The 19,348-nt window shown below is 57.7% G+C and overlaps 1 protein-coding gene across 1 annotated transcript in view; it reads right to left on the bottom strand.

Annotated features, from left to right (window-relative positions):
- Positions 1–11,393, bottom strand: part of ASS1 (argininosuccinate synthase 1) — a 43,082-nt gene extending 31,689 nt beyond the window's left edge. Inside the window, exons 1-4 of the mRNA XM_028090548.2 lie at positions 11,289–11,393; positions 9,256–9,324; positions 5,877–6,065; positions 1,345–1,401 (exon numbers count right to left, since the gene is read on the bottom strand). Coding sequence (XP_027946349.1) covers positions 1,345–1,401; positions 5,877–6,065; positions 9,256–9,324; positions 11,289–11,393 — 420 coding nt within the window. The remainder of the gene's footprint in view (positions 1–1,344; positions 1,402–5,876; positions 6,066–9,255; positions 9,325–11,288) is intronic.
- Positions 11,394–19,348: the final 7,955 nt, after the last annotated feature.

The raw sequence follows: 19,348 nt of genomic DNA, 5'->3' as shown, positions 1-19,348 counted from the left end.
GATTCAGAAACTGGACACCTGGCCCCCCCAAGCTACTGTGGGAACCTAGAAAGCCCCCGTGGCCACCAGCCTGCAGTGGGCCAGCTAGCAGCCACTGGGGGAGGACTTCTTAGCTGCCCAGGGTTTGGGGTCAGATTGGATCATTAGAGCTCATCACCTCCAGGCCACCCCCACCCAGCAAGCAGCTGCTGGCTGGCTAAAGGGACAGAGAAAGATGTTCCACTTAAAAAAAAAAAAAAGAAAAAGAAAGAAAAAAGGAACTCCCTGAGGGCCCTGTCAGAGCTTAGGAGGAGGTACATCTTCTACAGCCTGAGCCCCAGGTAACCTCTAAGGAGCTCAGACCTAGGCCAGTGCCGTCCAGTCCGGCAGCCAGAGGCCACCTATGACCCCCAAGGCCTGAGATGTGGCCAGTGCCAACTGAGATGGGCTACCAAGCAAAGCACACACGGATCTCGAAGACTTCATACAAAGGATGGAACACATCTGATGAGGAAGGTTTTCGCATCCATGACAGGTTGAATGATACCATTTGGGTACACAGGGTTCCATAAAATATATATTAAAATAATGTCACCTGTTGCTTTTTATCTCGTTTGTTTAACAGGGCCACCAGAAAAATCTAAATCACCCATAGGGCTCACATTGGTTACACACTACAGCCCTGTATGCCTGGAGCCTGGCCCAGGGCCTGCACTGAATGGGCACCTGGTGCATACTGAAAGAAGGAAGGAAGGAAGGAGTGGATGGACAGACAGAGGGACACAAGCCCAGGGCCAAGGTGAGGCTGCAGGGGGCAGGGGTGGCTGTGGCCGGCTGGACAGTCGTGATGTGTGCTCTCATGCCTGGGTGACAGGCCACAGGCAGGGGTGGCTGATTCCCCCAGATCCTGGTGATTCCTATCCCAGGAAAGGGCTCCAGGATGCTGAGGGTCAGGCAGCCAGAGCAGAGCCAGGGCCTTAGTGGGGTGGCCCCGACCAGTGTTGGGTGAGCTACGAGCACCCCAGAAACAGGGCAGCAATGTCCAGCCTGCACCCAAGAAGCCAGACCTGGGAACGCCGAGGACAGTGGCCAGAGGGTGGCCACGTCTTTCTGTCCCATGCCCCTGTCTACACAGGCCCCTGGGCAGCACCTCTGGGAAGGGCTAATGATCAGAGACAGTGCTGTGCTCCTGCATCTGGCACGAGCCCACGGTCTCTCCATGAGCAAGAGGGGCACCACCCACCAGGAGACTCAGGTGCACTCTGTCCCTGTCCAGGGAAACTCCTAGAACTCCATACCCTGCCCTCCCCCCACCCAGGGACCTTAGCCCCCAGCACCCACCCCGAGGGGAAGGCAGCATCTTACCTTAATCTGAGGGGCCAGTGAGTAGCAGGTGAGCTCAAACCGGACCTGGTCATTTCCCTGAAACACGGAACAGGGGGTGGTCAGGAGCCGTGGAACAGCTCCTGTCGCTGCGCGACAGGATGCTCGTGTGCCCGGCGGTGAACGCCACGACGTCTGTGCACGCCGTGCCGTGCGACGTATGCGAGGGGGCGCGTGGGGGGGCGTAGGGTGTGCACCTGTACGGGTGCGCATGCAGCAGGATGGGGACACACACGTTTGGGGACACGGCAGGGCACGCACCCATCTCATCACGTATGTGCACACTTCGGGGGGCGCGTACGCGTGTGCGAGGCTGGGGGTCTGGCCGGGCCGAGATCCCGGTCCTTCTCTAGGCAGCCCCCAGCTGCCCACACCTCAGCCTCTGCCTCCAGTTTTCCTCCCCGTCTGGCCTCATCTGCCCCAATCCAGGGATCGAGTCTGGGGCTCGGGCTCCATGGTGCTTGGACTCCTCCTATCCATAAAATTGGGAAGCCTGTTGCCTCGGTGAGCCTCAGTTTCCCCATCTACAATCACCACTTGGCAGGGAACGGGTGAACCACTGAGGGCCCTTTGCTCCTCGGCTCCGCTCCGTACAGACGGGAAACCGAGGTGCCAACAGAAGGGACTAGTCAAGGGCCCCCGGCCCCCACCAGCCCGCGAGGGCTGCCCAGCCTCTCTGCGCCCGCGTCCTCTGCTGTGCAACGGAGACTCGTCTGACCCCCTGGCGCGCTGACGACACGGAGGGAGCGGGGGCCGCAGACCCGGTGGCTGCCAGGGACCCGCCCGCTTCCCATCAGCTCGGCCCCCGGAGGGGGGACTTAAGCTGTGGAAATAACAGAGGGACCTTCCGCCTACTGTGAAAACTGCACGGGCCCAGCGAGGCGGCGGCGGGAATGACATGTTATTTTCCAGAGTCTCGTCAGGCGGCGCGGAAATGCAGGTCTCGGCCCCTCTGGGCGGCGGAGCCAGGAGCCCAGGGGCTGAGGCTGCCCCCCTTCCCGTGCCTCTTGGGGCCGTGAGCTGCGCCAAACCCGCCACCCCACTCACCCGCCGACCCAGTCCTGTCGTGAGCACCCACTGCGCGCTCGTGGTCACAGGGGAGAGCCACGTGGGGCCAGTGGGGTATTTCCCCCTGCTTCGCTGACGACGAGAGCGAGGCTCAGAGAAGTGATGTGGCTTGCCCGGGGTCACACAGCCAACAGATATTTCTGTGCTAAGAGCTCATACTCAGGTGACTGGTCTGAGCCCCAGACTTAAACTCATTGAAGCCTTACAGCTGACAGCAGCCCCCAGAAGCAGGTCCTATTATTACCCCCACCTTACAGGCGGGGAAACTGAGGCACAGCCGGTAACAGGTGCCCAAGGACCCTGTGGCCAGCCCACTTCCCGGAGCAGCTACAATAAATGGTAGATCCATTTTAGATTTGTAAAGCGCATGGTATTGCCTATCCTGGTGACTTTTCCCCGTGGCTTCATGTTCCCCTACAGGCCTGCTGGGCTGGTGTCTGCCCATTCAGACCCACATGGGGACACCCATCTGTTCCAGAGTCAGAGACCCTCCCAGAAGCCAAACGGCCTCCCTTGGTTCAAACTCTGTCCCAGATTAAGAGCCACGGTGGGTCCAGTCCTTCCTCCCCCTGACCCCAGGACCCTCTGCAACCAGGGCAGCTCCCGGAGCAGGAGAGGGGGGTGGAGCTATCCTCCACATCACGTGTGTCCACGTGCTGATCCACGTGCAGTGTGTGTAAGTGTGGGTGCAGTGCCCACGGGGACTGGAGGGGCTGGGGTGGGGGGTGGTCTGCCCATCTGTTCCTGGGCTAGCCATACAGATGGCGCCATTTACAAAACTGCTCCCCATACCCCTGCCCGAGTCTGGCTCATATTTCCAGGCCCTTCTTCCAAAACTGGGGGGAGGAGGCCCTGGAAGGGCCACCCCAGCTTCTGCACAGCTCTCTGGCAGGGAGGAAACAGGGCAAGGCATGGAGGGTGGACCCCAGCTTAAGCTCTGTAGCAGGTGGGGCCCAGCTGGGCCCTAGGAGGGATGCTGCCTCCCACCTTCCAGGCCTTTGCAAGGGCTGTTCCTGCGGCCTAGGGTGCTCTTCCCCTTTGGTGTCACTGGCTAACTCTTGCCCCCCCCCCCCCCGTGGTCCACCCCCTGCTGGGTCAGGGCTCCTAAGTCCCTGGGTGCCTCCCCTAGCGCATCCTGTACCAGCGAGCCCACACATGGAGGACAGCCAGTGCTGGATGAATATGCAGGGAGTGAATGAACGAACACACGCGTGAATGCGACCTCTGGGAGGCTGGAACGAGGGCCCCTGGGCCCTGGTTGCCCCCATCGGTGACTCAGGAGCCAGTAGCTGGGAGAGCCCAGGGGCTGAGTTTCCACATGGCCACAGCCTCAGGACTGGCCATGCTGGAATCTTCTTATCAGTGGGGGGAGCCCCTGCAGTCTGCTAATGGCCCAGCTTTCTCTGCACTGTGACCCCCTTGCAGAAAACTGCGAAGTGGTTCTCCAGTATCTCTCCGGGCTCGCCAGCCCGACCCCACCGACCCGGGTTCTTCCAGCTGGGACCACAAGCCTCCCGCCCTTGCTCCAGAAGCCCATCTCCTGAAATGTAAAGTCACGGACGCCCGCCTCCAGCCCACGAGGCCACAAGCCCCGGGGCCCTCTCCCCCCACCTTCCTGCCTCACACAGCATTTCTCGGGACCCTGCCCCAGGCCTGCCTGGTTCTCCCTATTCACACCCCTCAGTTCTAGGAAATTGTCTTCAGAGACGTGCTTCCCCAGGTTCTGCAAATAGGGGAAACTAAGGCACGGGACTACGCCTTGCCCATCAACCCCAGAAGAGATGGAGATCCAGGGTGGCACTGTACCCCTCCCCTCGCATGGCCTTCCAACCTCTAGTCTTGGAGGCCACAGAACCTCCAGAGAAGGTGTTCTTTTCAGAACCCCAGTCCTGTGGACGCTGGTAGGGACCAGAGGACCCTGGGGGGTGGTGGCCTTTCCAGATGCTTTTCTTGAGGGTGAGCAACCCAAGGCCTCAAATCCAAGCCTCTGGTGCCCTCTCGTGGCCAAATGGAGCAGTGCACACAACTGCTGGTGGCTACTCTCAGTTTCAGTGGGGTTAGTGTGGCGGGGGGGGGGGGCTGTCTCCCCAGACCCTTGAATCTCCCAAGCCAGGGCCAGACCCACCACATGCACGCGTTCACTCCATCAGCCCTGAATGCCACCCATCCTCAGTCCTGGGCCTACCACTGGAAGGACCCTCTCCGGGCAGGAGCCCTTCCAGAATCCTGACCTGGCCTCAGCTTAAACATCTCCTGGAACAGGGAGCTCACTGCTCAGCCCGTTTCAATACGGGCAGATGAGATGGCTGGGAAGCTTCTTTATTCTGCACTCACATTTGTTCTCATTGACCTTCTGCCCATAGGAACCCCCCATATAGGTCTGATCATCAGATGAATAGGGTGCTCCCCTCCGGTCTCAAGTGAATCATTCCGTGCACGTCAGGCCCCTGCCGAGAATTTACGCAATTATCCTCCTCATTGCTCCCAAACTGCACCACCCACTCAGGGGCCGGAAGTCGGGAGTGTATCACGGGTTGAGTTGTGTCCCCCACAGAAGAGAAGTTGAAGCCCCAGCTCCCAGTACCTGAGAATGTGGCCTTATTTGGAAAGAGGGTCTTTATAGAGGTAATGGAGTTGGGTTGAGGTCACTAGGGTGGGCGCTAATCCCCATATGACTGGTGTTCTAATAAAAGGGAGGAATTTGGACACAGAACCAGAGGGCAGAGGAGGGGACAATACAGAGGGCGAAGACAGCCATGTGCTTGTGGAACACCAGAGTGTCGAATCTACAAGGGCATAGCCGTCCCTACAGGAGCCCGGAGAGGCCCGGAATGACGCCTTCCTAGCCCCTTCAGAGGGTGCGCGGCCCTGCCCACACCTGGGCCCCAGAACTGTGAGACAACCCATTTCCCTGGCTGGAGCCGCCCCCTGTGTGGTGCTGGGGTGTGGCCGACCTGGCACATTAAGACAGGGCTCCCCCTGCCCCCCTCCCCTGTTTTCGCAAATGAAGACTACAAGGCTGGGGGAGGGGAAGGGCCTCCCCAAGGGCCACACAGCTGGGATCAGCCCCTCTTTGCTAACTCGGGATTTCTGACCCGTTCCGCTACATCGCATGGTAACCTGTGCTCTGTGACTTGGGCCGGTGGCGGATGTCCCTGAGCCTCCATGTCAAGTCTGCCAAACCGCTCCCACTGGAGGCAGAACCCGCCCACGGAACCCACAGCACACAGCCGCTACCACTCCCAGATTCCCGCTCCTACGGGTCTTATTCCTCCTACTCAGACCAGACCGGCAGTGGCCACTGCACGCCTGACTCTCCAGGGGGCAAAGCGTGCAACTGCTCAAGGGCTGTGGGCTGCCCTGGCTGCCTGAGTCCACTTGGCAGTTTCCCCTGCCCCCTCCTCCCCTGCCCTGCCCTCCCCAGCACCATCCATCTGTTGCCTCACCTTTCCCGTGGCGCCGTGAGACACATACTTGGCTCCCTCCCGCTGGGCAATCTCCACTTGTTTGCGGGCGATGCAGGGCCTGGCCAGAGAGGTGCCCAGAAGGTAGCGGTCCTCATACAGCGCGCTGGACTGGATGGCGGGCCAGATGAACTCCTCCACAAACTCCTTGCTGACGTCCTCAATGAACACCTACAGGGAGAGGAGCCCGTGGGAGGGAGGCTTGGCAAGGACGGGGCCCAGCCAGAGGACAGAGCCCCAGGGGCCTCTGATGGCCTGCATCTACAGCAGACACTACTAATGGATCCTGTAGTAGACATCTTCAATCAGTCCTAGCATACAGTACCATTACTCCCCTCCTGCACTCATGGCAGACATGGCTAATCAATCCTGATCTCCATCTAGCTGAAACTGGATGTGGTTCTTAAGTCCCTCCCAGCACAGCATTCTGGGCCCGAGAGGAAACTTATCACCTAAGATCTAGAGCAGTTGATAGTAGATGGTAATCCACAAAGCTCTCAACCGGGGATGATTTTGTCCCCCAAGGGCAGTGGCAATATCTCCAATGGTGGGTTGGGGGAGAGGGATTCTGGTGTCTCATGGGTAAAGGCCAGGGATGCTGCTAAACATCCCACGTTGCTCAGGACAGCCAGCCACATGCCAATAGTGCCAAAATTGAGAAGCCCTGATCTAGAGGAATGGTTCTCAAAATGTAGACCTCTGGACATCTTCAAGACCCCTTCAGGGAGACTGAGCGAAACGATTTTTTATAGTGACCCTAAGGTGTTATTTGCCTTTTTCACCAGGTTGACATTCACACCGAATTTGCAAAAGCAATGATGGGTACAGGGGCTGGCAGCTCAGCACAAATCAGGGCAGAGACGGCCGCTGTGTTCCTAATGTCTCCCTTCTACAGTGACAATTTCACCCCAGAAGAAGCTGTCTTGAAGCCAGAAAAATAACGACTTTGTTGCATCTCGAGCACAGAAGGTGAAATACACACGAAACACTTCTGTTGCATTCCAAAGCTAGTTACAAGCTGAACTAGCCACTTTTTTCATAGAACATCGTTTTTACTTGAAAGAATGACTGACAAATTATGGTCTTTCAGACCCGAGCGTTTGGACAACAGTTTCACAAAAATGAAGTGACCTTGTCACTTCAGGGAAGACTGAGTACTTGCTGCCAATGATAAAATTCGGGCTTTCCAGTTAAAATCGGAATTATGGACAACTGGCATCTGTCAGCTTCCTAGTATTTCTGTGAGTAGTGGCGAGCCTGAGAAAAGTGATATTCTGATATTTTATAATGAAACATAGCAACATTTGGGAGATCTGCATAACTCAATGAAACAATAGCTTTCAAAAGACCAACGCATGATGTCACATAATCTTACATGGTGAAAAACTCCACCCAAAGTGCAAGATGGACCAGAGGATTTTAATGCATGAAAAATTCATTGTACAGTTTCAGTTTCCCCATTGCCCTAATCTTTAAGAAACTACCCCTTGTTGACTTTTGATGCAGTATCCCAGAATATCCCCCAACTCTCTGAAAAGGCTGTTAAAATATTCCTCACTTGGAGCGCCTGGGTGGCTCAGTCGGTTGAGTGTCTGACTTTTGGTTTCGACTCAGGTCATGATCTCAGGGTCCTGGGATCAAGCTCCATGTTGGGCTCTGTGCTCAGTGAGGAGTCTGCTTGAGATTCTCTCTCTCTTCCTCTCCCTCTTCCCCTCTCCCCCACTCACGCACCCGTGCTCGCTCTCTCTCAAATAAATCTTAAAAAAAATATTCCTCTCTCTTCCAGTGTTACATTCATGAGGCCATATTTTTTCCAAGCGCACACCAAAACAACACATCACAAAATGGAGACAGCTACAAGAACCCATCTGTCTTCTGTTAAACCAGACATTAAGAGATTTATAAAAATATAACACAATGCTACTTTTACCAAAAATTCTTGTTTTGGAAATAGTTACTTTTCTGAGGTAAAAATGTCAACATTTTATGTTAACATATAATGTGTTTAAGATTACTCTTTTAATTCTAATAATAGTCTTCTTTTAAAATGGGTTAATATTTTAAAATTTCAGCTTTTATTTATACTATGATGATATCAATAGACGTGATCCACAAAACTCTATGGGGCACTCAGTAATTTTCAAAAGTGTAACAGGGGTCACGGGATTCTTTGTATTATTTTTGCAACTCCCTGTGAGCCCATAATTATTTTAAAATAAAATTTAAAAATTTTTAAAAAATGAAGCAAAGAATGAAAGAAAAGGAAAATTAAAAGAAAAGCAATGGGGACTATACCCTGATGGTACGGGCAAGAAATTTCAATTCCAAACAAACACATAAAAGTATACGGGAGCCTGAGAGCACAAGGTTAAGAATCTGATCTAGGGTAATGAACTAAGGCCAAATCTTTACGCGAAAGCCCAACTCATGTGAAAGCCCAACTCATTTTCAACACTCAAATGTTCTTACTGAACTTTCTGGGCTCCTGCTCAGACAACTCCTCTCCTCTCTGAGACTCAGCGGACTCCTGACCAAGGAGGGATATCCAGTGTGAGGTGCATGGCCAGTGAAGGGATGTGGGACTCATTCATTCATTCGTTTTAAGGTACCACTATGTGCCAGGCTCCTTTTTAGGTTCTGAGAACCCCACAGAAGTGCCCTGCAGAGGGGACCAGTTCTGAGCAAGCAGGTGAGCTGGTGACCTTTCACAACATCCCTGTTACGTCCCCCTGCCCATCTGCCCAAGTGAAAGGGCGAGGGTGCCAGGGACGTCCCCATGGGAGCAGCTCAGACTTTATACTGTGAGCCTGTGTGAGAAGGGACCACGTTGGCTCTGTTCACCATCTGGGCTCTGCACCCAGCAGAGGGCCTGCCCGCCACATGATTAGATGCTCAGTCAATGCCCTGCATTCAACTGGAACTTTCTGATTCTGCTGAATGGATGGAAGGACGGACAGAGATAAAAGAGGAATGGGCACGGCATCCACCTGGATGAAGGATGGATGAGTGGATGGAAGGATGGATGGATGATGGTTGGGTGGAGGGACGGATGAGTGAGCCGATGAGTAGAGGGAATAAAAGAGGGATGGATAAGTGGATGGATGGATGTGGAAGAGGAAGATGGATGAGCAGGTGGGAGGAGGAGGTGGTGGGGCAGGGAAGAGTGGCTGGGGAAGGCAGGCAGGGAGATCATGGTGTCCCCATGCCTGGAAACAGAAGGAATCGATCTCACACTCTTGGAAGCAAGAGGACCAACTGGAAGGGATGTAGACGACAAAGAACTCTGGGACAGCAACACCCACTGCTGCCCCCACATGTCAGAACCCCACTCCCAGCCCCAAACCCTGCCTCCACTTGGTACCTTTTTGGCCCCGAGCTTCAGTGCCTTCTTCCTGGCTTCTTCAAAGTCTTCCTTCTGGCCGATGTTGGCCTGAGAAGCAGAAGCAGAGAGGCCTCATCAGCCCAGCGGCATAAAGGAGAGTGGGGGAAGAATTTCAGCCCCCCCTGGGCAAGAGCTGTCTACAGCACCCCTCAAACAGAGGTGCTTTCCATTTGAGGGGCCAAGGTCACAGTTAGGAAGAGAAAGGCACAAAGCAGGGTCCGGAGAAGCTGGACTGCTTCCAGGAGCTGACACTCGGCCCTGCCTGGGTGTGCTGGGAAGCAGTTCCTATGGGTCGGAACACTAGGTGGGCCTGGCCCTGTTCACTGGGCTGCTGGGACCCGGCATTTGCTGTCATTGCCTTGAAGGTCTCGGGCTTCCCTTAAACCCATCTACCTCTTCCTGAAAACTCCCCCAAAGCCAGTACTGAGGTCGCTGTGTCAGAAAGTGCACAACCCCCTGGGGATTTCTGCAGCTGAGCACAGAGACTTGACCATCCCAAGGCATCTGGGCGGGCAGGAGGCCATCCCTGCTGTTGGAGTCCGACTTCTCTGACAGCCCCCTCTGCAGACACCAGCGTGTTTTCTGCTGGCCGCACTCTGGCCTGCTGCCCAGATTTCGACCCTGCGTTTTGCTCACCAGATTCTGGAATCTTCCCAGAGCCCAGCTGCAGGTTTTTTCTGAGGTCACTCAGTTTTTAAATCTGCATAGTGGTAGCCAGGCTTCTGGACTGCCCCATTATGCTGCCATCGGCAGGACCAACACCCACCCTGGGTTCCTTGCATGCTCCCGAAGCTGTGACTCTCACCTGCCAGGGGGCTGTGAGCGAGATGCTTCCCTTCCCTGGGCCTCATTCTCCTCTACCTGAGGGATAACACACACCCTGGGGTCCGCGCATGCACCCAAAGCTGTGACTCTCACCTGCCAGGGGGACTGGGCACTATGAGGTGATATTGACTTTAACTGCAAACCAATCAATCCTGGCAACAGCTGAACTTTGGTCTCTGCAGAGCAGCATCCTTACTTCCTCTGGGCCCTCTTGCCATAGGAAGGGAGGGGAATAAATCATGTCTCCTGCTCATTGTAGGGACAAGCCCAGGATCCAAGCCCAGATGATCAGAACCCTTCATGACACAGCCATAGTAACCAATGTGTGGCAGGCAGTGGCTCGGGCAATGAGAGTGCCCCTGGGCCCTCCCATCAGAGCCTCTGCAGGAAGCCCTCCTTTCTCTGGGAGAGCCAGGCTACAATGACATGAGCCTTGCCTGCCCTGTGGAGAGGCCAAGAATGGAGCCAAATAGAGGTAGAGGCAGATCTGGATATGTACCTGGATCCAGCCTTGCCTGAAGCTGTCAAAGCCCAGATTTCTCAGTTACACAAGCCAAGAACTATCTTGTTTTTTGGTTTGTTTTGCTTGAATTGGTATAGGTTAGATTTTTTAGAATTTGCACTCAAAATAGTCCTGAATACGTGGAGAAGGATTCAGAAGTGACGTCCAGTTCATTAGAAGTGGAGCCGGCTTGATCAGGGATGCCTGCTGGACCCAGCATGGAGGGGTGGCATCACACATAACCTACCCTGGAACTAGATGGCCTCCAGCAGCTCTGCTAGCTCAGCCGCTGCAGGATTCTATAATCTTTGCAGAATTACTGGGGGCTGACAAGGGACTTCTGGGAATGGGAAGAGTATGTTCCTGCCATGGCCTTCAGCAGGCCCATGGTCCCTTGCAGGCAGTCTGGCCGAGTCGCACCGCCAAGCTCATTTCTGGCGTTCCTCCCCACCCCCTCGGGCACCCACAGACAGCTGGCCTCCTCTGTGCTCTGGGAACATCCCAGACCTGGGGTACACCATGGATGTTCATCTTACAGATGAGGAAAGGGAGGCAGAATGACAAGTATGTGCCTACAGTTCAGGGCAGGCTTAGGGAGGGGATGCTGGGTCCAGGCGAGTGACAGTGAGCACATGGCCAGCAGGACAAACAGGTAGAAAGATAGACACACTGAGCACCTCCTTACCAGGTAGGCAATGACGTCATAGCCTTGTTCCTTCAGCCACACGAGAATGCAGGAGGTGTCCAGGCCGCCACTGTAGGCCAGAACCACGGAGCCTTTGCTGGACATCTTATCTGGGGTGGCGGGGGGAGGTGAGGAAGGACAGTGACACAGAGTCAGCCCATCCCAACCCGCCAGCCCCTGTAAACAGCCCCCACCTTGGCCTTGGGCAGCCTCATCCCCTGGACAAGCTGCCGCGGGGGGGGGGGGGGGGGGGCGGGAACAAGATGTTCACCTGTCATTAAGGCCAGCCAAGGAGCTGGTCCTTCCCGCAGCCTCAACTCTCTCCAGCCCCACCCCTGGGGAACCGACTCCACCACTGCACGCACACACCCCACACATGCAGGGTCCTGGGAATACTGACAGTAGCTTGGGTCTGACGGGGTGGCGGGGGGACACCCAGGGGGGTGGAAAGCATGTCTTGGAGCCAATCCCCCACCAGCTAGAGAAAGCACATGAGGCTCAGCTGTTAGGATGAGGCCAGGATGCTCGGGAGACATGGGTGGGGCCCTTGGAGTGTGCCAGGCATGGTCCTGGAGGCCTCGTGTAGCTCGCCCTGCACCCCAACCATGACCCCATGAAGTAGCTGCTGTCGTGCCCCCTGGGGAGACAGAGACTGGGGCTCAGACGGATGAGCAGCCTGCTCAAGGTCACAGAGCACATGCCAGGGCTCTTCCCAGCATGCAGTGCTGCCTCCCAGCTGTAGGCAGAATAGGATGCTGGGGTGCAGAGCTCTTGCCTCCATGTACCTCTCCCACTGGGGGCCCCAGCAAACCCTCCCGCACTGGGATTTTAGACTCTTTTCAAATGCAAGCACCTCTGGGAGGGGAAACAAGAGACCCGGGGCACCTCAGTGACCAACGGTTCTGGGGCACAGATGCAGACACTGAGTCCCAGAGAAGGAAGGAACAGGCAGAGGGAGGTCCTTCCTGGAGGTATAGATCATAGATCTCACCCTCTTCAGCAGGGACAGGTGTGTCCCACCCTATCTGTCTCCTCAGCTACACTGAGGCACCAGGGGCTCCTGTCTTCTTGCCTTTGCAGCCACTGTTCCTTCTTCCAGAAGGCTCTCCCTGAACCCTCGGGCTGTGTTGGGGCTCGCCCTGCCTCCCCCAGCACTCTCTCCGTGGCCCTGAGTCTCAATGCCATTATTATGCCCCCTTTGCTAAAGAGGAAAGCGAGGGTCGCAGAGGTGGAGTCATGTGCTTGAGGTCAGATGGTCAGCAGGCAGCGGGACCAGATGTGGAACGAGGCCATCGGGTCCCAGCGTCCCTGGACATGGCCCCAGCATCCTGCATTTACAGGGAGGACGCCTGTGTCTGGTGAGAGTGTTTACACCAGAGTCTGACCAAGGTCAGTGTCCTTATTAGATACTCTTGAGAAAAGCCGTGGACACCCCTCCACAGACCCAGAGACCCATGGAGGCCAGAAGGGGCACCCCACCATGACTACCTGTGTACTGAAAACCTCCCCCGTGCCTGGAGGTCCAGAGAGGTGCTGTCCTGGTCACTCAACCCTGTGCAGCAGAGCCTGGACAGAGCCCGACGGGACTGGAACACACGTCCCCTGTGCAGATACAGCTCATGGGCCCGCCCGCCTGCTGGCCCCAGGGCTCACACACCCTGTGGCCCTTTGGACACAGAAGGGAACAGCGAAGTTGGAGGGGGTGTTTCTGATGGATGTATACAACTTTTGCCTCCACTGGGCATTCGACCACCTGCCAGGCCCTGTCCCCAGCTACCTGGTTTGCTGGTGACTCAGCAGACCCTGACCCTGGGGCCAGGAGATGGTGCCCATGGCAACTGCAGCCAGGCAACAGGCCATCAAAAATGGAGGGAGGGAAGGAAGAAGGAGGGAGGCAGAAGGGACTCAGAAAGTACCTTGGATTGGAGATGTGGGTTCCCGGCTTCTGGAATCTGACTTCGCAGCTCCGTGAACCACTCTGCAAAAGAAAAAGCTGTTCAGCCGCCTGGCATGGCGGTCCAGGTGAAGCCAGGGACCCTGAACCTGGCCCCTTCAGCTGCCAGATTCCCCTTGAGCAGCCCTGTTGATCGGGGAGATTTGGGGAGGTTCAGGAGCCACATGCCCAGCCTCCTGGCCCTGGAAAGTACTGGTGCTCCCAGCCCTGTGTGCTTATGTGCCACGGTGCTGGGGCTGGGGTGGGGCGTGCATCCTGTTGCATATTTTTCAAACAGCTCCACCGAGGTTTAACTGAGATACAAGACACTGCATATATTGAGAGCATCCTATTTAGCGTGAAACTGTCACCTCGATCAACATAAGGAACCTACCCATCATGTGCTGAGCTCTTCCCTTCGAGCTGTCCCCATTTTAGAGCCAGGGAAACTGAGGCTCAGGCTAAGGAACTGGCTTGACGCCTTGCTTGGCGGATCGAGTGGCCAAGCCAGGATTCAAACCCAGAGGGGCTAGGCCCCATGAGCCACTGCTGGAAGGGACAAGGGCCCAGAGGAGGGAAACACGGGGGCAGGTGTGGTCTGGGAAGCTATAGGGGGCTCAGACATTCTGGTGTGGCTGGGGTGGGCTCAAGACAGGGAGAGATGATGCCAGCCCAAGATTCACCCTGTTCTTAGAGTTGCCCCTGCCCTGCCATCTCATAAGGGCACCTGGAGCCAAGAGGGTGGGCACCGGAGTGAGGGAGAGGAAGCTCCACGGGGACAGACAGACTGCCTGTGATCCCTTGTCCATGGCCCATCCTCGCACACGGCACGCTGGGTTGAATCGCACCCCCACCCCCACAGCCGTGAGCTCCACGGGGACAGGGACCATCTTGCAGACAGCAAGTGCCACACAGCCGGCACTCAGAACAACGCTTCTGATTCCACGGTCTAGAGGTCAGTTCCTTGCCTCTAAAGAGAAGGTTAGGCAAATCCCCTCAAAGCACGCCCTCATCCAGCCACTAGGGAGCCCCGCCTGCTTGCCAGGCTGTGCACATGCACGGGCACCGGGGACCTCAGCCTCTGGCTCTGAGCCGTGTGGAAGGACACACACAGCTATCTAACTGTGTGCCTCAGTGTGAACGCGTGTGTGCATGCCGGCACGTGGGGGGGGGGGGGCGTGTGTTGGGTTTGGGCCTGCGTGTGCAGAGATGAGTGGGGCAGGTGGCCAGGAAATGATGCAATCTGACACTGGCATCCCCACCCCACCCCCCGCCGCCTCCCCCCAGGCACCCAGTGAACTCGTCCCTGGGCTGCATAATGAGACTGCCGCCTGCCTCCAGGACTGGAGACTGATGGGGCTGAGGCCTCCCTGTGGGGGTGGGAGATGGGGAGAGGAGCAGGAAGGAAGAGCAGCTACTGTCTGGGGGGTACCCACTATGGGTAAAGCACAATGGCTGGGTCCTCCAGACCTGGGCCCAAGCTGCTTCAGCTGCTCATCTGCAAAATGGGGGTAAGAAGAGCCCATCAGTCCACAGGGCGACCGCTGAGGATGCAGTGAAATGCTGAAGGGGGGGTGCGGGGGGGGGAGCAGCCAAGCCTGTGCCCACCAGACTCTCCTTACCGCTGTCACGGCTAACCTCGGGCCAGTCCCCCACTCCCCAGGGCTCGACTAGCCATCTGCACAACCTGAACACCATTCTGGTTCCGACACCCCAGGGCCCTGGTCTGCCTGCCTGGGGGGAAGTGTCTAGCCCATCCTTGGCCCCACCCCACCTTCCATGAAGGGCCCAGGGCAGGTTTTGCCAGCTCCCGGCACAGGCCCACTGTGAAGAACGTCCTTGCCTCCCCGCTCCCATGTCAGCCCTGACATCCTGCACCAGAAGAGGGACACCTGGGAGGAAGGAAGAAGGTGGCCTCATGCCGAGATGCCTGCCAGCCAGCCAGGCCCGAGTTGGCAAGGCCGGCGGCATTCTCCATGGGCCCAGCCAGAGTCGCCCCACTACCCTCCAGCGTTGGCGCTAGGCCAGCCTTGGCACTCGATCGGTTCTGGGGAAACCCGTGTGCTCTAAGATGTCAAAGCTGGAACAATGACAAGAGCAGATACTATGTTCAGTGCCGCATGAGTGCCATTTCGAGGAGGAGACTATTATTACCACGTGGCGCTCAGAAAAGGTAAGTGACAAGCGAGCAGATGGCAGGGCTGGGACAGAAACCTTGACTGACTGCAGACCGCCTGCTCGTTACTGCCCCGTGCCCCATACGCTCGGGACCCTAGGAGACCACGGATCGCCTCCCCCTCCCTTCGTCTCTCAGAAAGCAAAGCCCCCAAAGAATGATCACCGGTCAGTGGTCCATTTCTCTGCATAGGCATACAGCCTGGCAAATGTTCTTCCGGAACCCTTCCCTGGCATTCTAACTCAGCCAAGCGGGGTTCGTTATAGTTTTTTAAAACCCTAGCTCCACCGAGGCCAGAAGGATTCCCTCTGACTTTGGGCTTTCCTCATTGTAGGGCTGCAACCCCTATCACTTTGGGCCCCTTTGTGTCGGACAGAGCTAGGCTGCAATTCCAAACTCTGACCAGGAGGTGCCGCTGTCGGGTCTAAGCCTATCCGTCTGCTTGACAGGTTCAGCTCATCTCTTCTGCTCGTCCTTGGTCAGACAGGGGAGGGATTTTCTCCCCAATTGACAGAAGAGGCAGCTGAGGTCAAGGGGCTGGCCCTAGGCTAGACACTGAGCTGGCTCTCAGCCGTGGGGTTCCTGGGGCCTGAGAATCAAATCAGGAACACTGGCTCCCTTGCGGACAGTAGCACTCCTGCAAACTTCTTCCATCCAGGGTTAGGGGTCATTTGGGGGTCTGCCTGGGCTGGGAAGGTTGAGTCTCTGCTTCTGGTGAAAAGCCCCTGAGACGGGTGGTAGAAAGACTAAGGAGATCTCACCAGGCTCTGGTAAGAGACATGCAAGCTCCTAAGAGCATTTGGAGCTCATGGAGGAAAGGAGAGTGCATTCATTCATTTGTTGATTTCTACTAATAGTATTAAAAAGCCTGTGGGTGCATGGCCTACCCCCAAGTCTGGGGTGGGCACCTGCCACCCGAGGGAACACGCCAGGGCCTGAAAGATCAACCCCGCCTACAGTATTACAGCAGAGCTCAGAGTCTCAGACCCTGAATTCCAGTGGGTTAGTTTCTTTCCACATGGGTGCCCACAGGCAAGGCACTCACTTCAGGGGCTGTATGCTCCGAGGAAGGCAGCTGGCTGTCCTGGCTGGCCTCCCAGGGCCCACGGGGCGAAGATGAAACGGGGCATGGGAAAGTGCTTACGCAGCAGGTGAGTCTGGGCCTGGCCCCCCTCTCTGAGTCAGGTTCCTGGGGCCCCAAGCCAGGGGAAACGGCTACCAGTGCAGCCAAGTGGCCACAAAGCCCCCCCGAGCAGGCCGGCAGTGGATGGGGCACATGTGAGGACTCTGGGGACCTCAGACATTGCAGAGTGGGGGCCTCCCTCCTCTGCCCCACCCGGTTCCTGGCCCAGGCTCTAGGTGCTCGCTGGGCAGCCTTCATCAATCCATTCCGTCAGCTTGTACGGAGCAGAGCTAGAACTGCTTCTCAGCACAGTGCACAGCTCCCCCTGGGACAGGTCCCCACCCCACCCCTGGGCTCCCCTGCCTGGGCTCTGAGAGGAGGAGGGAAGAAGGAAGGGAGTTCAGAAGGAAGCCTCCTCCAGTCCCATCCATCTCCAAAATTCCCATCCCTTTGTGGCTCTTTCTGTCTCTCTGGTCTCCCTCCCCACCAGAACCTTCAGTAGGAAGGCAGCGAGCTTGTCTCCTGTTCCATGGCCCCAGTTTATGGCACAAGGGGAGGCAGGCCCCAGACAGTTAATGAGTGAATGGACCCAGGCACGGCTCTCAATAGTCTACAGAGACCGTCCCACAGTCTCTTACTGTTTCGTGAGCCCTGAGCCTGGGCCAGCTCTGACAGATGGAGAAACTGAGGCTTGGGAGGCTGGCGGCTGACCTGACCCAAGCCTCACCTAGTGGTGGCCTGCCTTCCCGGCTTGGGTCTACTGGCTCCACAATCTGCCCTGTCACCAGCTGTGGGCTGGGAAAGAAGGATCAAAGCCCAGGGTCTATTTGATCCATCCCTGGGGAAAGGACAGGTTTGTTCCTGCCTGAGATGTGCAGCCAGACCGCGATGCCCCGGAGGAGACGCTCCCACTGCGCAGAAAGGAACACTGAGGTGGCCGGGTCACGGGACCTCCTCAGGAAGAGCCCTGGCGGGCTGGGAGAGGAGTTTCCTCCATTTCACAATGATCCTCCCTCCCTGGAGGGCGCAGCCGCCCAAGGTGCCAGAGACAACAGTAGCCCGGACGGCGGACATTTCCTGCGGAGCGGCCCCTCCCACTGCCCGGAGCGGGGAGCCAGCCAGAAACCCGGCACCGCGACCCCGCGCGGCCACCGGCCCAACCTGGGCGGGGAACGCTAATCCCTTTCAGGAGGCAGAGACTGCCACCCCCTGCAGGGGAGGGAGCGCAGTCGCACCCAAGACTCTGGGGCCCGCAGCCCATCTGCCCGGGGTAAACTGAGGCTCGGGGCTGTGGGAGGGACCATACGCCCAAGCCCCGGGACGAGGGGCAGAGGTGGGACTGGAACTCTGGTTTCACGCAGAGAAAGAGAGGCGGAGACAGAGACTGGGGGATGGCCAGAGAGCGGGCGAGAGAGTCGGGAACCCCCACACCCTCCGGACTCCCAAGGTCTCCATCTGGGAGGCTCCGGCATAAAGAAAGCTGGATTAGAGACGGAGACTCCAGAAAGGACCTCGGCCCGCGAAGGGGACAAATAACCCGACCTGCCCCCCTCAGAGCTCGCGGACACGCGCCCCGGCCCCACCCCCGAGGGTCCCAGGAATCCGGCCGCCTGGCGTCTGAACGGCAGAAGCCCCGGCGTCGGCCTCCTTCCCTCCCGTCCAGGTGCGAGCCCGGTGCGCAGTCCCCTCGGCCTCCTCGGCTGGCTGTCGGCGGGACCCGCGGCAGGGTGTCTCCTAGGCGAGGGGGTGGGAGCGGGGAGTCTCGGGCCGGGGGCTCCTTACCGTGGCCCAGGCGGCGGCGGCAGGCGGCGGAGCAGGGCCGGTTGCGTCGCGAATCCCGGATTATAAACACCGGGCCGGGGGCAGGGCCGGGGACCAGAGACACGTGAGGGGGGGCCGCGCGCGACAGGCCCCGCCCCCGGGCCCGGCCCCCACGCGGAGCCGCTCAGCGAGGGCGGCCACCTGCGGGTGGGCGGGGCCCGGTCACTCCCTCCCTCCTGGCCCGCCCCCTTCCCCCTCCGGCCCTCGCGGGGCCCCAACCCCCGCCGGGCTCCCGGGGCCGCTCGTCCTCCCGAGGGCGCCTGGGCAGTGCACGCGGCCCGGGTCTTCTCGCCCTGGCCCGCGGGCAGGCGGCTCCTCGGGGCGCGGCGGTGGCTGGACCGCGCGCAACTGGCCGGGTGACCGCGGCCGTCCTGCCAGAGACTTGCCACCGCTCCGGGGTGGGAGTGGGAATAAAAGTCCCTTAGGTGGGCGCCTGGGTGGCTCAGATGGTTCAGCGTCTGCCCTCGGCTCAGGTCATGATCCCAGCATCCTGGGATCGAGTCCCGCGTCGGGCTGCCTGCTCCTTGGGAGCCTGCTTCTCCCTCTCTCTCTCTCTCTCTCTCTCTCTGTCTTTCATGAATAAATAAATAAAATCTTTAAAAAAAAAAAAAAGTCCCTTAGGTGCGGTGAGTTTCGTGTCCACTTTTATCCCGTGGTGGCCTTTCTGCAGACCTCGGAACCCCTCCCTTCCCCCACAGTAGCCCCCTTGAGCCGGAGCCCAGGTGGAGGCGGCACTAGAAGGTCGGGGTTTCATCCCTCCGTCCAGGGCTGGTTCTTGGCTGTCTCCCCAGAGGCTGGCGCCTGACCAAACTCCCCGGGGCACCCAGTAAATAGTGAATAGAAGACTGACCAACTGCCAAGCCGCTGGGCAGCGGGGGTTCACAGTTGAGGTTCACAGAGGTGAAGCTTCTTGTTTGCACAAAGAAATGAGCGGCTACCCCCAGTTGGGCCTTCTGAAGGTTCTGTGTGTCAGACGTTTGCCAGCCTGGTTTAGAGGCCCCAGAGCA

Source organism: Eumetopias jubatus, unplaced genomic scaffold (assembly GCF_037043125.1).
Source record: "Eumetopias jubatus isolate StellerSeaLion01/CBP00866 unplaced genomic scaffold, mEumJub1_p1.0 scaffold_15, whole genome shotgun sequence".
Lineage (NCBI taxonomy): Eukaryota > Metazoa > Chordata > Mammalia > Carnivora > Otariidae > Eumetopias > Eumetopias jubatus.
Note: the sequence above shows the minus strand (reverse complement) of the source record. Positions and strands in the feature narration are given on the sequence as shown.